At 47.7% G+C, this 15,459-nt stretch overlaps 1 protein-coding gene across 3 annotated transcripts; it reads left to right on the top strand.

Moving 5' to 3' along the window:
- The first annotated feature begins 235 nt into the window (after positions 1-235).
- THNSL2 (threonine synthase like 2) lies at positions 236-15,125 on the top strand. 3 transcript variants are annotated; one of them, XR_005531814.1, is made up of 8 exons: positions 236-764; positions 2,218-2,412; positions 2,816-2,968; positions 6,888-7,118; positions 10,697-10,845; positions 10,948-11,073; positions 13,634-13,941; positions 14,162-14,253. XR_005531814.1 is itself a non-coding variant. In XM_039252612.1 (8 exons), the coding sequence occupies exons 1-8, from the start codon at positions 542-544 to the stop codon at positions 14,385-14,387; spliced, it is 1,455 nt and encodes a 484-aa protein (XP_039108543.1). In that variant the 5' UTR covers positions 236-541; the 3' UTR covers positions 14,388-15,125. The 3 variants fall into 3 exon arrangements, 2 of the variants coding, with proteins under 2 accessions (XP_039108543.1, XP_039108544.1); XM_039252612.1 differs by having other exon boundaries at positions 13,634-13,785; positions 14,162-15,125; XM_039252613.1 differs by lacking the exon at positions 13,634-13,941 and having other exon boundaries at positions 14,162-14,364.
- The last annotated feature ends 334 nt before the right edge of the window (positions 15,126-15,459 follow it).

Raw genomic sequence — 15,459 nt, forward strand, 5'->3', positions numbered from 1 at the left:
ATTTTTTTTATAGCTGCCAACAAACTTGATCCCAACAAAGTGGATCCCAACAAAGTACCAGAGTGAGGAATGACCAAGTTATAGGCAACATTGCTGTATAACCATTGAAGGTGGTTATTTTCTTAGCAGAAGTGGACCCAGACATCTCTCAAAAGGGTGGTCCTCTCCTTATCAAGAGGGCTATCAAAATGGCAGTTGCTTTATTATTGCTTTTATCTTTCCCCAGTTCCCTTAATCCTCAACAGTGAGGATGAGCAAGGCTTCTCCTTTCCTCGTGTGCCTGTGCCCCGGTATCCTCTCTCCCAAGGTCAGCGAATTTGCCTCATTTGGATTGGAGAGGTCATGATTTGGGCAGTTCCAGATGAAGCTCGCATGAGACTCAACAGGGCTCCAGTCTCTCCGTCTGGGATGCCTACGCCAAATGAGTCGTGGTCCAGGGGCTAGCTGAGGGTGCTGTGTATGCTTCAGCTTCTCCCTGTGGGGCACTGAGCTTGGCGATCAGGTGCCTCTGGGACTGTACCCTCTGCAGGCTGCCAGGATCATGTGGTACATCAGCACTCGAGGAATGGCTCCACGAGTCGATTTTGAGGGAGCCCTCTTCTCTGGCTATGCTCCTGATGGAGGTCTCTTCGTGCCAGAGGAGATCCCCCAGCTGAGCACAAAGACTCTGCGTCAGTGGAGTATGCTCTCCTACCCCGGCCTGGTAAAGAAGCTGTGTGCCCTCTTCATCGGCCCTGAGCTCATCCCAAGAGATGTCCTAAATGGTGAGTGCCCCACAGCCTCCAAACTCTCCCACCTAACTCCCAGCCAGGCCAGTTCTCCCACAGAACTGCAAATCCATCATTAAACTCCTAGGAGGTTCCTAGTCCTATTTCCCAAACTTAGAATTTTTTTTTTCCAGGTTCTGGAATCCCAGAAATGGAAATCTCCCCCTAAGAGTTCTTCCATTCCATTCCACCTTCCATCTCCAATAAAATGAATGCCCTGTGGCATCTGCAGAGAATTGTTCCCTTTCATTTATTGTTCAAAACCCTTTTCAAGATGAGAAATATCACCAGCATCCTGAGATACTTGAATGGTGGGATTCTTCCTACCTATATACAAAGCACTTGGACCCTCAGATTGCTGTTTTATTTCCTTGTATGGTAATTTTAGGAAGGACTTAGAGAGAGTATCCTGGACCAGCTCCTGTCGAACTGGACTATACCCAGGGATTGCTCTGGGAAACCTGTTAAAATGCAGATTCTGATTCAGTAGGTCTGAGGTGGGCTTGAGAATTCTGCATTCCTACCAAGTGTCCAGAAAATACCAGTGCTGCTGGTCCATGGGTCAAACGAGTGATATAATCACAACGTAATGGTGAGAGCTTGGGGCTGGGAAGAAGAGGGCCACTCAAAATGTGTTCTCATGGCAGTGATGGCATTGTCTGGGAACTTATCAGAATTCTCAGACTTCTTCAGACCTACTGAACCAGAATCTGTCTTTAAAGATCCCAGGTGATTAGTTTGCTAATTAAAGTTTGAGAAGCACTACCTAAGATGACGTGCCTTAGGTAGGATTATAGGTAAACCATCCTAAGATTCTGGTATCACCGATGTGAGATTTAGTAGAGCAAAAACAAAGAACCTCCTCTCTTTAGGAAGAAACATTAGGGGGCTCCTGGGTGGCTCAGTCGGTTAAGCTTCCGACTTCACCTCAGGTCATGACCTCACGGTTCATAGGTTCAAGCCCCACGTCGCACTCTGTGCTGATTGATCCTGCTTCAGATTCTGTGTCTCCCTCTCTCTCTGCCCCACATGTGCTCTGTCCCTCTCTGTCTCTCAAAAATGAATGAATGTTAAAAAAATTTTTTTTAAAGGAAGGAACATTAGAAAAGATGAGACATTGATTTGTTTGTTGCATAACTGTTTAATCGGCATACACACACACATACACACAAGAAAGCCAAACGATGATGTTTACAAAGTAAAAAAAGGAAGTGGATAGTGTCATTTCTCTTCTCTTCACTGAAGAATCTATGGATGGTGTGGTTCACGTCTTCTTTCTCAGATTATGCAATTATATTCCTATACCGAATCATTTGGGATAAACATTTTTGGCCTCTGATCTGGTCGCAGGAGATAGGAACTTCAAATTCAAAAGTGTAAAGAGGCAGAGAGAGAACCTGTGGAAGAGATAATGCCCTTCCTCCAGCGTCCAACCCCTCTCCCCTCGCAGGTCTGATCGACCGAGCCTTCAGCAGATTCCGCCACAGAGAGGTGGTCCACCTGTCCAGGTTGAAGAACGGGCTGAACGTGTTGGAGCTGTGGCATGGGGCCACGTATGCATTTAAGGACCTGTCCCTGTCCTGCACAGCACAGTTCCTGCAGTACTTCCTGGAGAAGAAGGAGCAGCACGTCACTGTGGTCGTAGGTGAGCCCCCTGGGGGCCCTGACTTGCCGGCCTCCATCCACAGGATGCCCTGCATTGGCGTCTCTCAAGGAGGGTGTGTTACTGGTTTTTCTAGAGCAGGGTTTGTAACCTTCTGTGCCCTGGACCCCTTTGACAGTCCGAGGGAGGCTATGGAGCCTTCACAGAATAATTTTTTAAGTACACAAAATACGTGAGACTATATGGTACCAAGTGCACAGATGCCCTGATTTCAATCCCCGGATCTCTAGGAGGTTAACGGGCCCCAGATTAAGCACTAGGCTCCTACCCTTCAGGTATTTGAAACAGACATTGCCTCACGTGACAGCCGTGCTTTAGGGGCCATGTCTTTCCTTTTCTGTCTCCCTTGTTCTAAAGGGGAGAGTTATATTTTCTTCTTATCCAGGGACGTCTGGGGACACAGGAAGTGCTGCCATTGAGAGTGTTCAAGGGGCAAAGAACATGGACATCATCGTTCTGCTGCCCAAGGGTCACTGCACGAAGATTCAAGAGCTCCAGATGACAACAGTGCTAAAGGAGAACGTCCATGTGTTTGGAGGTGAGTGCTGGGAAGGAGGCTCCAGGGAAAGCACGGCCCTGCCTTGTGTGGGGGGGTATGTTTTGGGAGATGGGCTGTAATAAACCTGGGCAGTTGGTTGGTTGGCCATCCTTCCTCCTGCCCTTTCTCTGTCCCTCCCTTCCGTCATCAGCCATGAGGTTGGTATATGCCTTGGCTTAGCTCTGGGCAAGCTCTTGGCAACACGGTTTCATAAGCTATTGGAGGTAACAAGTGCATAAACCAATACTGACAGTACGACCTGAGAATTGGAGGCTGAAAATCATAACCCAAAGAATGCCACCTTTATGCAGGTTCAGTCTCCTGGTGCCATATATACAGGCAGCCACCAGATCCATTAGCCCAAGCCAAGTGACTTGGGTTTTGTTCTGAGATACTGGAAGTTTCGATGGCACAAACATAGCTAAATAATCATTTTTTTTAATGTTCATTTATTTTTGAAAGAGAGAGCATGAGCGAGCAGGGGAGCGCAGAGAGAGAAGGAGAGAGAATCCCAAGCAGAGAGAGAAAGAGAGAGGGGGGGAAGACTCGAACCCACGTACTGTGAGAACATGATCTGAGCCGAAACCAAGAGTCAGACCCTTAACCAACTGAGCCACCCAGGTGCCCCAGCAGGTCTAAGTATTTAAAACAGGAAATCAGTCAGTGGTGCCCATTACTAGAGACTCCCCTTCCTGAGCCACACCAGGAATTTGGGCCTTTTGCCTTTGAAGCAACACAAAAAACTATCTCCTTTCATGTCAGGGCATCTATTTTGTTGAAATCGAGACCACAGAAGGGCAGGGTGAGCTTGAGTGGAGCTGTATACTTTTATTGCCACTTCTCACACCTAGCTAGACCGCAGGTAGCCCCAAAGTAGGGGTGGGGGCATGAGCAGTAGGGGTCTTGGTGAGGTTTTGTACACTGTATACACTTTGGCCTTGGGGAAGCTGTCTAGGGGGTCTGGTTTGGTTTGGTCACTCACCCGGCAGGAGAGCAAATGTGGTGGCAGAAGACACTCCTTCTACAACTTGCTTGGTCTACTGCTATGACCCCTTAGAGGATGTTTGCATAGAACATGGGTTTTGTCAAGGAGCGAAGCATAGTGCAAAGAAACCTTACCTATGGGAGCAGCACGACTATCCTTTGTCCACTTGTTCAGAAGTAAGCACAAAGCCCCTTCTAGACTCTTCCCTTTAACAAGCATATCCACAGTCCAGTGAAAAGTTCAGGTTTAGCTGATGCAGGTGTTGGCGAAGTCTTACACATTAGGTTTGGTGGTTGCCCATATTTGGCTGCATTTTTCTGCACTCACTGCAAAATTTCAATGGATGCTATTTGGGCTCCTGAGGGCCTCTGTTATACCCTAAGCACTAAAACTGCTAGTTATGGATCTAGGGCTGTCTTTGCCTAGAATCAAAGCAGAGAATAACTTTTTGTACTTCTGGCCTGCCACCGACTCCCTTCTTGTCTTGCACCAGATTTTGGAAGGCTTTTGTCTAAAGGCATGTGAGGGGGGATCCTGGGTGGCTCAGTTGGTTGAGCGTCCGACTCTTGATTTGGGCTCAGGTCATGATCTCACCATCGTAGTCTCATGGTTGTGAGATCGAGCTCCATGTCAGGCTCTGTGCTTGGCATGGAGCCTGCTTAAGGCTCTCTCTCTCCCTCTCCCTCTGCCTCTCCCCTGCTTTCTCATTCTCTCTCTCTATCTCAAAAAAGAAAAATAATTTAAAAAAAGTTTTTTAGCATGTATTTATCTTTGAGAGACAGAGCATGAGCAGGGGAGGAGCAGAGGAAGAGGGAGACACAGAATCCAAAGAACACTCGAACTCACAAACCAGGAGTACACGACCTGAGCCGAAGTCAGCTGCTCAACCAACTGAGCCACTCAGGTACCCCTCAAAAAAGAAAAATAAATTTAAAAAGTGGCATGTATGTAAGCTTGTTTCCTGACCATGGGCTGGAGAATGGTGCCCATTTGTAAAACACTAGTAGAAATGTCAATGATATTGAGTGCAATATGCACTAATGTCTTACTGCTGGAGCTCAAGGGCATTTCTGTTCTGTACACGCTCTGAGCTTCGAGAAAATAAGGCAGCACAGCAGACTTTAGAGAAAATTAATTTCTATTTCTAAAGAGCACTGTTCAGGTTCTTCCTTTCCTTTCTGGAATCTTCTGATTTGGTTTCTAGGAGGATATGTGTTAGTTCCAGAGCTAACAGTGGATATGCATTTTCCCTTAGACCAGTGAGCTCAGGGGTAGGGCTGGACCACCTGGGTCATTGTATGTTGGACAATGATGTTTTATAAAGTCATTAATTTCTGGGGTACCTGGGTGGTTCAGTCATGATCTTGAGGAATATGAGTTTGAACCCCTCCAGGGGCTCTCCTCTGTCAGCACAGATCCTCTGTCCCTGTCTCTCTGCCTCTCCCTGGCTTGTGCTATCTCTCTCTCTTAAAAATAAATGAAACATTAAAAAAATAAAGTCATTAGTTTTCATATATATTTTATATTTTTTAAAAAGAGAATCTCTTTTTTTCTAAGTTCATTTATTTGAGAGAAAGAGAGAGAGTATGAGTGGGAGTGAGGGAGGGGCTGAGCAACAGGGAGAGAGAGAGAATCCCAAGCAAGCCCGTTGCTGTCAGCACAGAGCCCAATGTGGGCCTTGATCCCAGCACCCTGGGGTCACGACCTGAAGCAAAATCAAGATTTGGATGCTTAACCAACTGAGCCACCCAGGTGCCTCATATACTTGGTTCTTCTTAAGCAGAGAGTAATCAGCAAGTGCTAGTTACACATTATTTGGGATGTTTTTGGCCAGAAGTGACAGAATATCTAACTCAGACCAGCTTGAACAAGAATATTTTCCAGCTTACGCAACTGGAAGTCCAGAGGTGGGCTAGGCTCCTAAACAGTTGACTCAATGACTCAGCAGTCCCTCAATAGGGACCCAGATTCTCTGCATTTTCTGCTCTGCCTTCCCTGATCCTAAGGCTCATTCCCCTTGTGGCATATAATGCTTACTTAATGTAACCAGGTCTCTCTTCCTGTGGCTCTGTCTCAAGAGCAGTGAATTTTTTTCTAGAACCCCAGCACACATCCCCTAGTGTGTGGATCTAGAGTCAGCCCCCTAGCCTCATTGCTGCTACTCAGTGCAAAGGGTGGAATGAATAACAACCTCAGTGCCTTCTCTTGCACTTCCCGCAGTAGATCTCACCCCTCTCCTCCCAGCTTGGATCCAGTGGAGAAAGAGACCCAGGTGTCAGATAAGAGGTCCATATTGGCATGATTGCTAGTTGGGCTGGATTGAGGAACACAACTTGGACTAGTAGCCAACTCACCCATAAATTTACTGAGTAATTCATCCATAAATTAAACTGGGTACACACCCAGCTCAGGGAGGAAAGGTCTATGCCAGCATCCCTACCACGTAGGAGCAGGGAACAGAATACCTCTCTGTGATCTAACCGAGAGAAGGTCAGACCATACGGGACCAGCGACTCTTTACGCCCACCCCCTGCTAGAGGACTGTGGAGTAAAGAAAAGATCAGCTTCTCACCACCTCACAGCCTCATAAACCATCCCTCCTTGTTCCTAGAGAGTGGGGAAGGTGGGCACGGACTGCAAAGAGCAGTCATTTCCCGAATATCCTGGAAGGTTGACATTTTATGTCTAACTTTATATAATGGTAGAGATAGTGGAAGTATGACCACAAGAATATGAGACATGGTTTCTTTCTGTGAGTTGCTTAATTTTGCGTCTAGAAAGCGAGGCCACGACGTGGAGGAGCAGAAACCCAAGGCCGAGTGGAGGTCGCAGCAGGATGGGCTCAGTGTGGGAGGGCCTTGATGCAGGCAAGTGCTGACCCCCCGGGGACCCTTCATGCTCCTGAGAGCCACCCTCCACCCTCTCCCCTGACAGTGGAGGGCAACAGCGATGAGCTCGATGAGCCGATCAAGGCTGTGTTTGCTGACGTCACTTTCGTCAAGAAGCACAATCTGATGAGTCTGAATTCAATCAACTGGTCCCGGGTCCTCGTGCAAATGGCCCACCACTTCTTCGCTTACTTCCAGTGTGCACCATCCTTGGACACAGACCCCCTGCCCACCGTGGAGGTGGTTGTACCCACAGGGGCTGCAGGTAACCTTGCAGGTAAGGAGACCCCTGGGCAGAAATGGGCTTTCCAGAAAAGTGCCTGTGGCCCTAGTCCTTCCTGCCACCCCTCGGCTGCAACCGTGAGGAGGGAGATTGAGTCCTAGCTATGAAGGTGACAGGCAAGTGCTCAGCAAACTTCCCCCTAATTCCTTGAGAGGACGTCCCGGAGGGAAAGATGGGCGAACCCTGCTCAGGAGAGTGTGGAGAGATGAGATCAGGGTTCACCACTGTGCTGGCCTGGCAGCACCCCCTTCCAGAGATCTGGACTTTGCTCCCAGCCTTGGGCAGCTGCCTACAAAGAGGTCGCCCTGCACAACGTGTTCCCACTCCTAGAATCACTCCCCAGAGGCCGTGTGAGATGGAGAGAGGGCTGGCCTTGGGGTACTGGCCCCGGCTGCATGCCCACTGGGCAGTCCCTTAGCCTCTGCTGCTCAGCTATAAAAGCAGTATCAGGGCGGGGGTGGGGGGGCGCCTGGGTGGCTCAGTTGGTTGGGCGTCTGAGTTCGGCTCAGGTCATGGCCTCACGGTTTGCGGGTTTGAGCCCCGCATCGGGCTCTGTGCTGACAGCTAGCTCAGAGCCTGGAGTCTGCTTCAGATTCTGTGTCTCCCTCTCTCTCTGACCCTCCCGTGCTCACACTGCCTCTCTCTCTCTCTCTCTCTCTCTGAGAAAAAAAAAAAAGCAATATCAGATAGCTTATCATATCTCTCGGACTACTGTGAGGTGCACATGAGAGTTCACGTGTGTGTGTGAACTTTGTCAAGGTGAAGCTCTGTGCCGCTGCGTGACATTAAAATCCTCTTCTAGAATAATAATGAACATTTATCCAGCACTTACGACCTATTAGGCTCTGCTCTCAGTGCTTTTCATGCATCGCCTTATTTAATGCTCACGTGCACCGATGAGGAAGACAGTGCTGTCATCTCCACAGTGTAATGAGGAAGCAGAGGCACAGAGGACTCGCCCAGCTTGCGCCTGCTTCCACACTGGCCAGTGGCAGAGCCAGAATGACCGTCCAGGCAGGCCGGCTCCGGAGCCCGTGTCCTCATGAGCTTGCCAGGCTGCCTCCTAATGGGCACTACTGTCTCTGATGGCCCTGTTGGTGGCATTGCTTCCGATGGGCACCAAGCATGGCTTACGTGCCACCATGAAAGCATCTTAGTGGTCGGGAGGCTTCCTGACTTCTTCCACTCACACGGGGATGGGAAGAGCGGGGAGTTGGCAGTCAGGCAAGGATAGGTCAGCCATCACCACCACCCACGGGGGAAAGCCCACCGTGCTCCCCACACGCATTGCCCTCTGGTGTATGATGCCGCCTGCACGTGCCGCAGTGCCTACCACCGTGGCTGGCACAAAGCGAGCATCTGCAGAGGGTGCTCCTATCTACCTCTGCTCCATTGGGAACCAGCTGTTTCAGTTTAAACCCCCGGGTTCTTTGAGCATCCCTGTCTCCTCTGCCATACACGGGTATCATGACGTTTACATGCAAATCAAGTGAAATAGAATGTGAACGTGCTTTCACAAAATTCTGGGTGATGTTGGGGTGGCGTGGTGATCCCTTAATTCCTCTTAACGACCTGCCAGAGACAAGCCACCCATGGAAGTATGACGTTACCTTTTGGGGCTCTCCCTTTCTCAGGGTGAGGAATTCCTTATTTGCTCCATGCACACAGGAACTGCAGCCAGGTGGGCCGAGGGTGCTGCTCCATCCTCCCAAGGGACCTCCCCAAGAGGTGCCATCTGGAGGTGCTGCTTCCAGAAGGCTGATTTTGGGGGGGCAAGACTATGTGCTCTGGACTTAGACCTCTTTCCAACCCTTACTGTGCCACTCAGCAGGCTTTGTGTGGGTCGTTTACACTTCCCAGAACTCCATTTTCTCTTCTGCAAATAGTAGTGAACATGTGTGCCTGGTGTGTGTGTGTGTGTGTAAGAGAGAGAGAGAGATTGAGAGAGAGGTGGAGAACAGTATCAGGGTACTGTAATATCTCCTCCTCCTCTTTCTTGTTTTTTATTTTTATTTATTAGTGACACCTTTATTGTTATACGATTCACATACTATACAATTCACCCATTTAGGGCACCTGGGCTGCTCAGTCCATTAAGCACCTGACTTCAGCTCATCGTCTTACAGTTCATGAGTCCGAGCCCCAAGTTGGGCTCTGTGTTGACAACTCAGAGCCTGGTGCCTGCTTTGGATTCTATGTCTCCCTTTCTCTTTTCCTCTCCCCTGCTGCATGTACTTGCTCTCTCTCTCTCAAAAAATAAACATTTACATATGTAAAAAAAATGTATTCACCCATTTAATGTATACAACTTGGTAGTTTTTAGTATATGCGCAGATTTGTACAACCCCCCCCACCCCAGTCAATTTCAAAACATTTTTATTACCTTGGAAAGAAACCCTGTTCTCATTAGCAGTTACTTTCCCCAGCTCAACTATTGATCTGTTTTGTCTCTACCAACTTGCTTATTCTGGACATTTTATATACATTAGAATCATACAATATGTGACCTTTTGTGTCCGGCTTCTTTCACTTAGTATGTTTTCAAGTTTCATCGATATTATAGCACGGAACAGTCCTTCATTCCTTTTTATGGCTGAATAACATTCCATTGTGTGCACGTACTGCACTCTTGTTTATCTCATTTCTCAAATATTGATATTTGGATTGTTTCAACTTTGTAACTTTGATGAATGACGCTGCTATAAACACTGGTGTATAAGTTTTTGAGTGGATCTGTACTTATTTCCCTTGAGTATATATGCCTGGGAGTGAAACTACTGGGTCATATGATAACTCTATGCTTAACTTTTTAAGGAACCGTTAGACTTTTCCAGAGCAGCTGCACCATTTTATATCCCCACTAGCAATATATGAGGGTTTCATTTCTCCACGAATACTTTGAGGCTAGCCATCCTAATGGGTGTGAAACAGTATGTCATTGTGATTTTGGTTTGTAGTTTCCTGATGACTGATGATATTGAGTTTCTTTTATGTTCTCATCGGCCATTTGCATATCTTCTGGAGAAATGTTTGTCCAAGTCCTTTGCCCATTTTTATTTTCTTTTGATTTTTAAAAAGGAATTTTAAGGTTTATTTAGTTTTGAGAGAGACAGAGTGCGAAGGTGAGGGGGTGGGGGTGGTTGGCCAGAAAGAGAGAGGAAGACACAGAATCCAAAGCAGGCTCCAGACTCTGAGCTATCAGCACAGAGCCCGATGCGGGTCTCAAACCCATGAACTGTGAGATCATGAACTGAGCCGAAGTTGGATGCTTAACCGACTGAGCCACCCAAGCGCCCTGACCCTAGCCCATTTTTAAATTGGGCTATTTGTATTTTTATTGTTGAGTCAGAAGAGTTATTTACATATTCTGTATGCAAGTTGCAAAATTTTCCCCATTCTGTGGGCTGCCTCTTCGTTTTCTTGATCAGGTCCTTTGAAGCACAAATCTTCAAAATCTTCAAAAGCACAAGAGTTTCTTCATTTTGCTGGAGTCCAGTTTATCTAAATTTCATTTCTTATACTTTGGGCGCCATGTCTGAGAAAACCTTGTTCTTCTCTTGACTTGCCCTAAGCTGGGTGCCTTGCTTGGAAGATGGGCCTGCCCATCCGCCTTGTCGTGGCAGTGAACCGCAATGACATCATCCACAGGACTGTCCAGCAGGGCGACTTCTCTCTGTCTGAGACCGTTGAACAGACCTTGGCATCAGCTATGGACATTCAGGTAAGACCTGTGGGAAAGTGTGCGGGTCTGGCCCAGCTGTTGATTGGGCGGGAATGGACAAGGGCTGAGACCAGTGTGGCGCCCGGTACCCTGCCTTTTCAGGTGCCCTACAACATGGAGAGAATCTTCTGGCTGCTCTCTGGCTCCAACAGGCAGGTGACGAGAGCCCTCATGGAGCAGTTTGAAAGGACCCAAAGTGTGAGTCTACCCAAAGAACTGCATGACAAGGTTAGTCACGCACCACGGACAAAGCAAAGGGTGCAGCCACACAACCCAGCGTGGGCTTGAAAATCTTGTCTAGGGCAAAAGGACACCTGTTTCTCGAGCACCTGCTATGAGCCTGGCCCTTTGGCCGTCTCTTTCTATGGACGAATTTATTGAATGAGGAGAGGCAGTATCGGTTCAGAGTCAGACAGGGCCTGGCTCCAAGCCAGCTGTGAAAGCTTGGGCCAGTTTCTTTTCTTTTCTTTTCTTTTCTTTTCTTTTCTTTTCTTTTCTTTTCTTTTCTTTTCTTTTCTTTTTTTTTGCAAATAGTTTGTTGTCAAGTTGGTTTCCATATAACACCCAGTGCTCATCCCCACAAGTGTTAGGCCAGTTTCTTAAACTCTGTGCCTCACTTTCCTCATCTGTAAAGTAGGGCTAATGAGGATGCCTAACATAGCATTGTTGAAAATTTAAGTCAATTAATGCCCATGAAATATTTTGAATATTGCCTGGAAATATAGGGCTTGATACATTAACTATTATTTTTTAAATTTATTGTTGATCGTCAGCAATAGCAACACTTGGAAGCCATTTGGCCCATCCATTATGGACAGAGACCATTGTCCTCTTAAGCTTTTTTTTTTTTTTTTTTTAAGGAAAAGGAGACATTTTGTTTCTTCAGAATGGTAAGAATCTAGTTGGGAAGAACTGCTTTTATTTTAATGCAGCCTGGTGATGGTCCACTTATTTTACATCAAGAGAAAGGATTTCATATGTTGACGGTGCCTTTAATTTTCTCTACCACATCCCACCAAGTCATCCAGTCCATGTGTGTGTCCAGTGACCAGGTCCTCACTAGCCTACATCAGCTCTAATCATTAACAAGTTCTTTATGTTGAGCCGGAATCTTCTCTTTCCAGCTTGTGCACTGGGGAGCCGTCTGATTCCCATATTTGAAGAGAGTCTTCTTTTCTCTGCTGAGTCTTCCCAGTTCCTTTAGCTGTCCCTTCCATGACCTAATTTTGCATAGTCAAAGTCAGTCTTAAAGACTTGTTCCCAGAACTGGATAGAATTCTCTGGGTTTAGGCATCCATGCAGATCGGAGTGGAATTTCAATCTTTCTTGTGATGCAACTTGTCTTCATTTGGGCTGCCAGAGCAAAGTACCAGAGACTGAGGTGTGGCTTCTAAACAACAATATTTATCTCTCACAGTTCCTGGTGCCAGAAGTCTGAGACCAGGGTGCCAGCATGGTTGGGTTCTGGTGAGAGCAACTTTCATAGAAGTGGCAGACGCCAGAGTCTTGTCATATCCTCACATGGTGACAGACATTTACCTAGCTCTCCAGTCTCTTCTTATAAAGGTGCTAATTCCATTCAGGAAGGCTTCACCCTCATGACCTCATTACCACCCCAAAGTCCCATCTTCAAATACCATAATGTTGGTATTAAGTTTTTTTTTAATTTTTTAATATTAGTTATTCTTGAGAGAGAGAGAGAGCATGAGCAGGGGAGGGGCAGAGAGAGAGGGAGACACAGAATCTGAAGCAGGCTCCAGGCTCTGAGCTGTCAGCACAGAGCCTGACGGGGGCTCAAACCCATGAACCATAAGATCATGACCTGAGCCAAAGCCAGATGCTCAACCGACTGAGCCACCCAGATGCTCCTGGGATTAGGTTTTTAACATATGAATTTGGGGAAGGGGGGACATAAACATTCAGACCATAATACAACCAAAGATCAACTTACTTGGTTAATGGTTTGTGTTGTTAGCCCCATTCCTTCTCCTCATGTAAATGAGGTGCTCCATGAAAACAGACACCAGAGCCCACATGTCTTCATTCTCTCCCTGGCTGTACACATACAAAATGTTGCATCTGCTGGAACAGATGTTCCATTCATTCATTCATTCATTCAACATTCTACTGTAAGCCAGGGACTGTGCTAGGTACTGGAGATACAAAGATAAAGAAAATACATTCTCCTGTGAACCCTAATGGGACAGGCAGCTGTACAAATGATTTATTACACCCTCTGGTCGCTGCTGCAGTCAAGTATATGCAAGGTGTTTGGCACCTCAATAGCATGCAATAACTTTTCAGAGAATGATCAGCTCTACCATCCACACTGAGGGGACAGTGAGAAGGGAGTCTTCTCCTGTCTGTGGGTGGAAGGGGGAGACTTCCTGGAGGAGGTGCTACCTGAGATGGGTGGGAACTGACTGGAAGGTGTGTCTTGCACCCACAGGAAAGGGAGGCACCAATGACAAGGCACCAAGAATGTTTGTCACCTTTGGTGTTTTGTCAGTTTGTTGAACAAGATGATATACTAATTTGCTGATTTCTGAGTTAATCCTCACTAAATTTACTGACTTGAAACTCAAATGGTCCTTCCCCCAGGCTGAGTGATCAACTTAAAACAAGGAAGCAGGAGGTGGTGGTGGGGGGAACCAGCTTTCTCTCTGAACTGAAGACTTCATCTGAGCCTCTGGTGTTGTCTGGCTATGTTTTGTAGTGAGTTTTTGGTCACTTTCCCTGGGTTCCCCCCAACCCTGATTCCCACTCCTCTGACCCTGGGCCCCATCAGCTTTCAGGGACAGTGACGTCTGAGTCAGTGTCGGATGAGGCCATCACCCAGACCATGGCTCGCTGTTGGGAAGAGAACCAGTACCTGCTGTGCCCTCACTCAGCCGTGGCCGTGAGTTACCATTATCAACAGACGGAGCGGCAGCAGCCCAGGTGCGGGCCATGGGCGCCCGGGTCACTGGGATACTCTGGCTTTCAGGGGCCCTCCTCTTCCCCAAGCACAGGAGACGAGAGTCTGAACAAATGGCTTCACTGAGCATGACAGTGCTGTGTGGAACTGTGCCCCGAAAACGGTGGTCCCAGAGGAGGGTGTGTGATATATTCTGGGGACAGCCACTGTGACAGGTGGTGGTTGAGCGGGGGCTCCAACAAAGGAAAGCGGTTTCCGTAGCAGTGTCATTGTACCAAACGCCTCTTTTTCTTTATTTCTCCCCTGATCTTCTTTCTCTTCCCTCCTCGCCTTCTCCTTCCCTTCTCTGCCCCCCTGTTCTCCCACCTGCCCTCCTATTCCCCCTGCCCCATCCCACAGCCTTCCCCGGTGTTGTCTGGCCCCCGCCTCTGCAGCCAAGTTCCCAGAAGCTGTCCTGGCTGCCGGGCTGACCCCAGAGACCCCTGCAGAGATCCTGGCTCTGGAGAGTAAGGAGACACGCTGCACCCCGATGCGGAAGGGTGACGACTGGATGCTGATGCTTCGGAACGCCATTGAGGACCTAAGCTGGAAGCAGAGAGGTCACTTCCCAAATGCTCCAGAATAGCCAGGCTGGATTTGACTTCCTTCAGGCTCCAGACCCCAGGGAGACATGCCCTCTAAACTGCTTTGCACACCTTCTTGTTAAGAGTTGGTGTAGAAGATTCTCAGGAGGTTTCCCAGTATGGTCTGGGGACCAGCTGCCTTTGCTCTGTTCTGGAACTGCTCTGTGTTCTCACCATGGTGGCGTTGTGCCTGCTTACTGGAGATGCTGGCTGTGGGGGTGTGTGTGGACAGGGTGTTCCAGAAGCTGCAGGAGCACCACCGCTGTGGCATCCCTGGGATTGTCCGTCTGCCTGCTAACTGTGCCATGGTTCTCAAAGTGTGGCCCTTGGGGCTTCTTAAAATCCACACTTCTGGCCCTTACCATGGACCTTCACAGGCAAATCTCTGGGTGTGGGCTGGACATCTGCAGTTCTTACTAATTCCCTGAGTAAGTCTTCTGTGCACTCAAAGTTGGGAAGTCCTGGCTGAGGAGTTTAAGTTGATACGTAATTTCTTATTTATCAGTTGTAGGGTGTACTTTGTCTTCACTCACGAGTGCATGCTCTATGCTTCTACCGTTTTCACGATCGAGTCCTGCATTGTCAGACTCAGTAGCTACCAGCCGTATGGACTCTGAGCACTTGAAATGTGGCTGGTATGACTAACGCACTCGATTTTCCATTTCTTAAAATTTTAATTAATGTACATTTAAATGTCTTAATTTCTTACATTACTTGATGCAGTCATTAAAAAACTTTCAAGGGGTGCCTGGGTGGTACAGTTGGGTGGTTCAGGTGGGTGAGCGTCTGACTTTGGCGCAGGTCATGATCTCACAGTTCATGGGTTCAAGCCCAGCATCAGGCTCTGTGCTGACAGCTCAGAACCTGGAGCCTGCTTTGGATTCTGTGTCTCCCTCTCTCTCTGCCCCTAACTCACTCGCACTCTGCCTGTCTCTCTCAAAAATAAATAAACGTTAAAAATATTTAAAAAAAATTCAAGTATGGTTAGAAAAATGCAGGTATGTGAATCTGCTTTTTTAGCTGTAAGTTTTATGAAGTCTAAATACAAGTAAGTGTGTTCAATGAAAATTTAGC

This window comes from Hyaena hyaena, unplaced genomic scaffold, assembly GCF_003009895.1.
Source record: "Hyaena hyaena isolate Hyena2069 unplaced genomic scaffold, ASM300989v1 scaffold_421, whole genome shotgun sequence".
Classification (NCBI taxonomy): domain Eukaryota; kingdom Metazoa; phylum Chordata; class Mammalia; order Carnivora; family Hyaenidae; genus Hyaena; species Hyaena hyaena.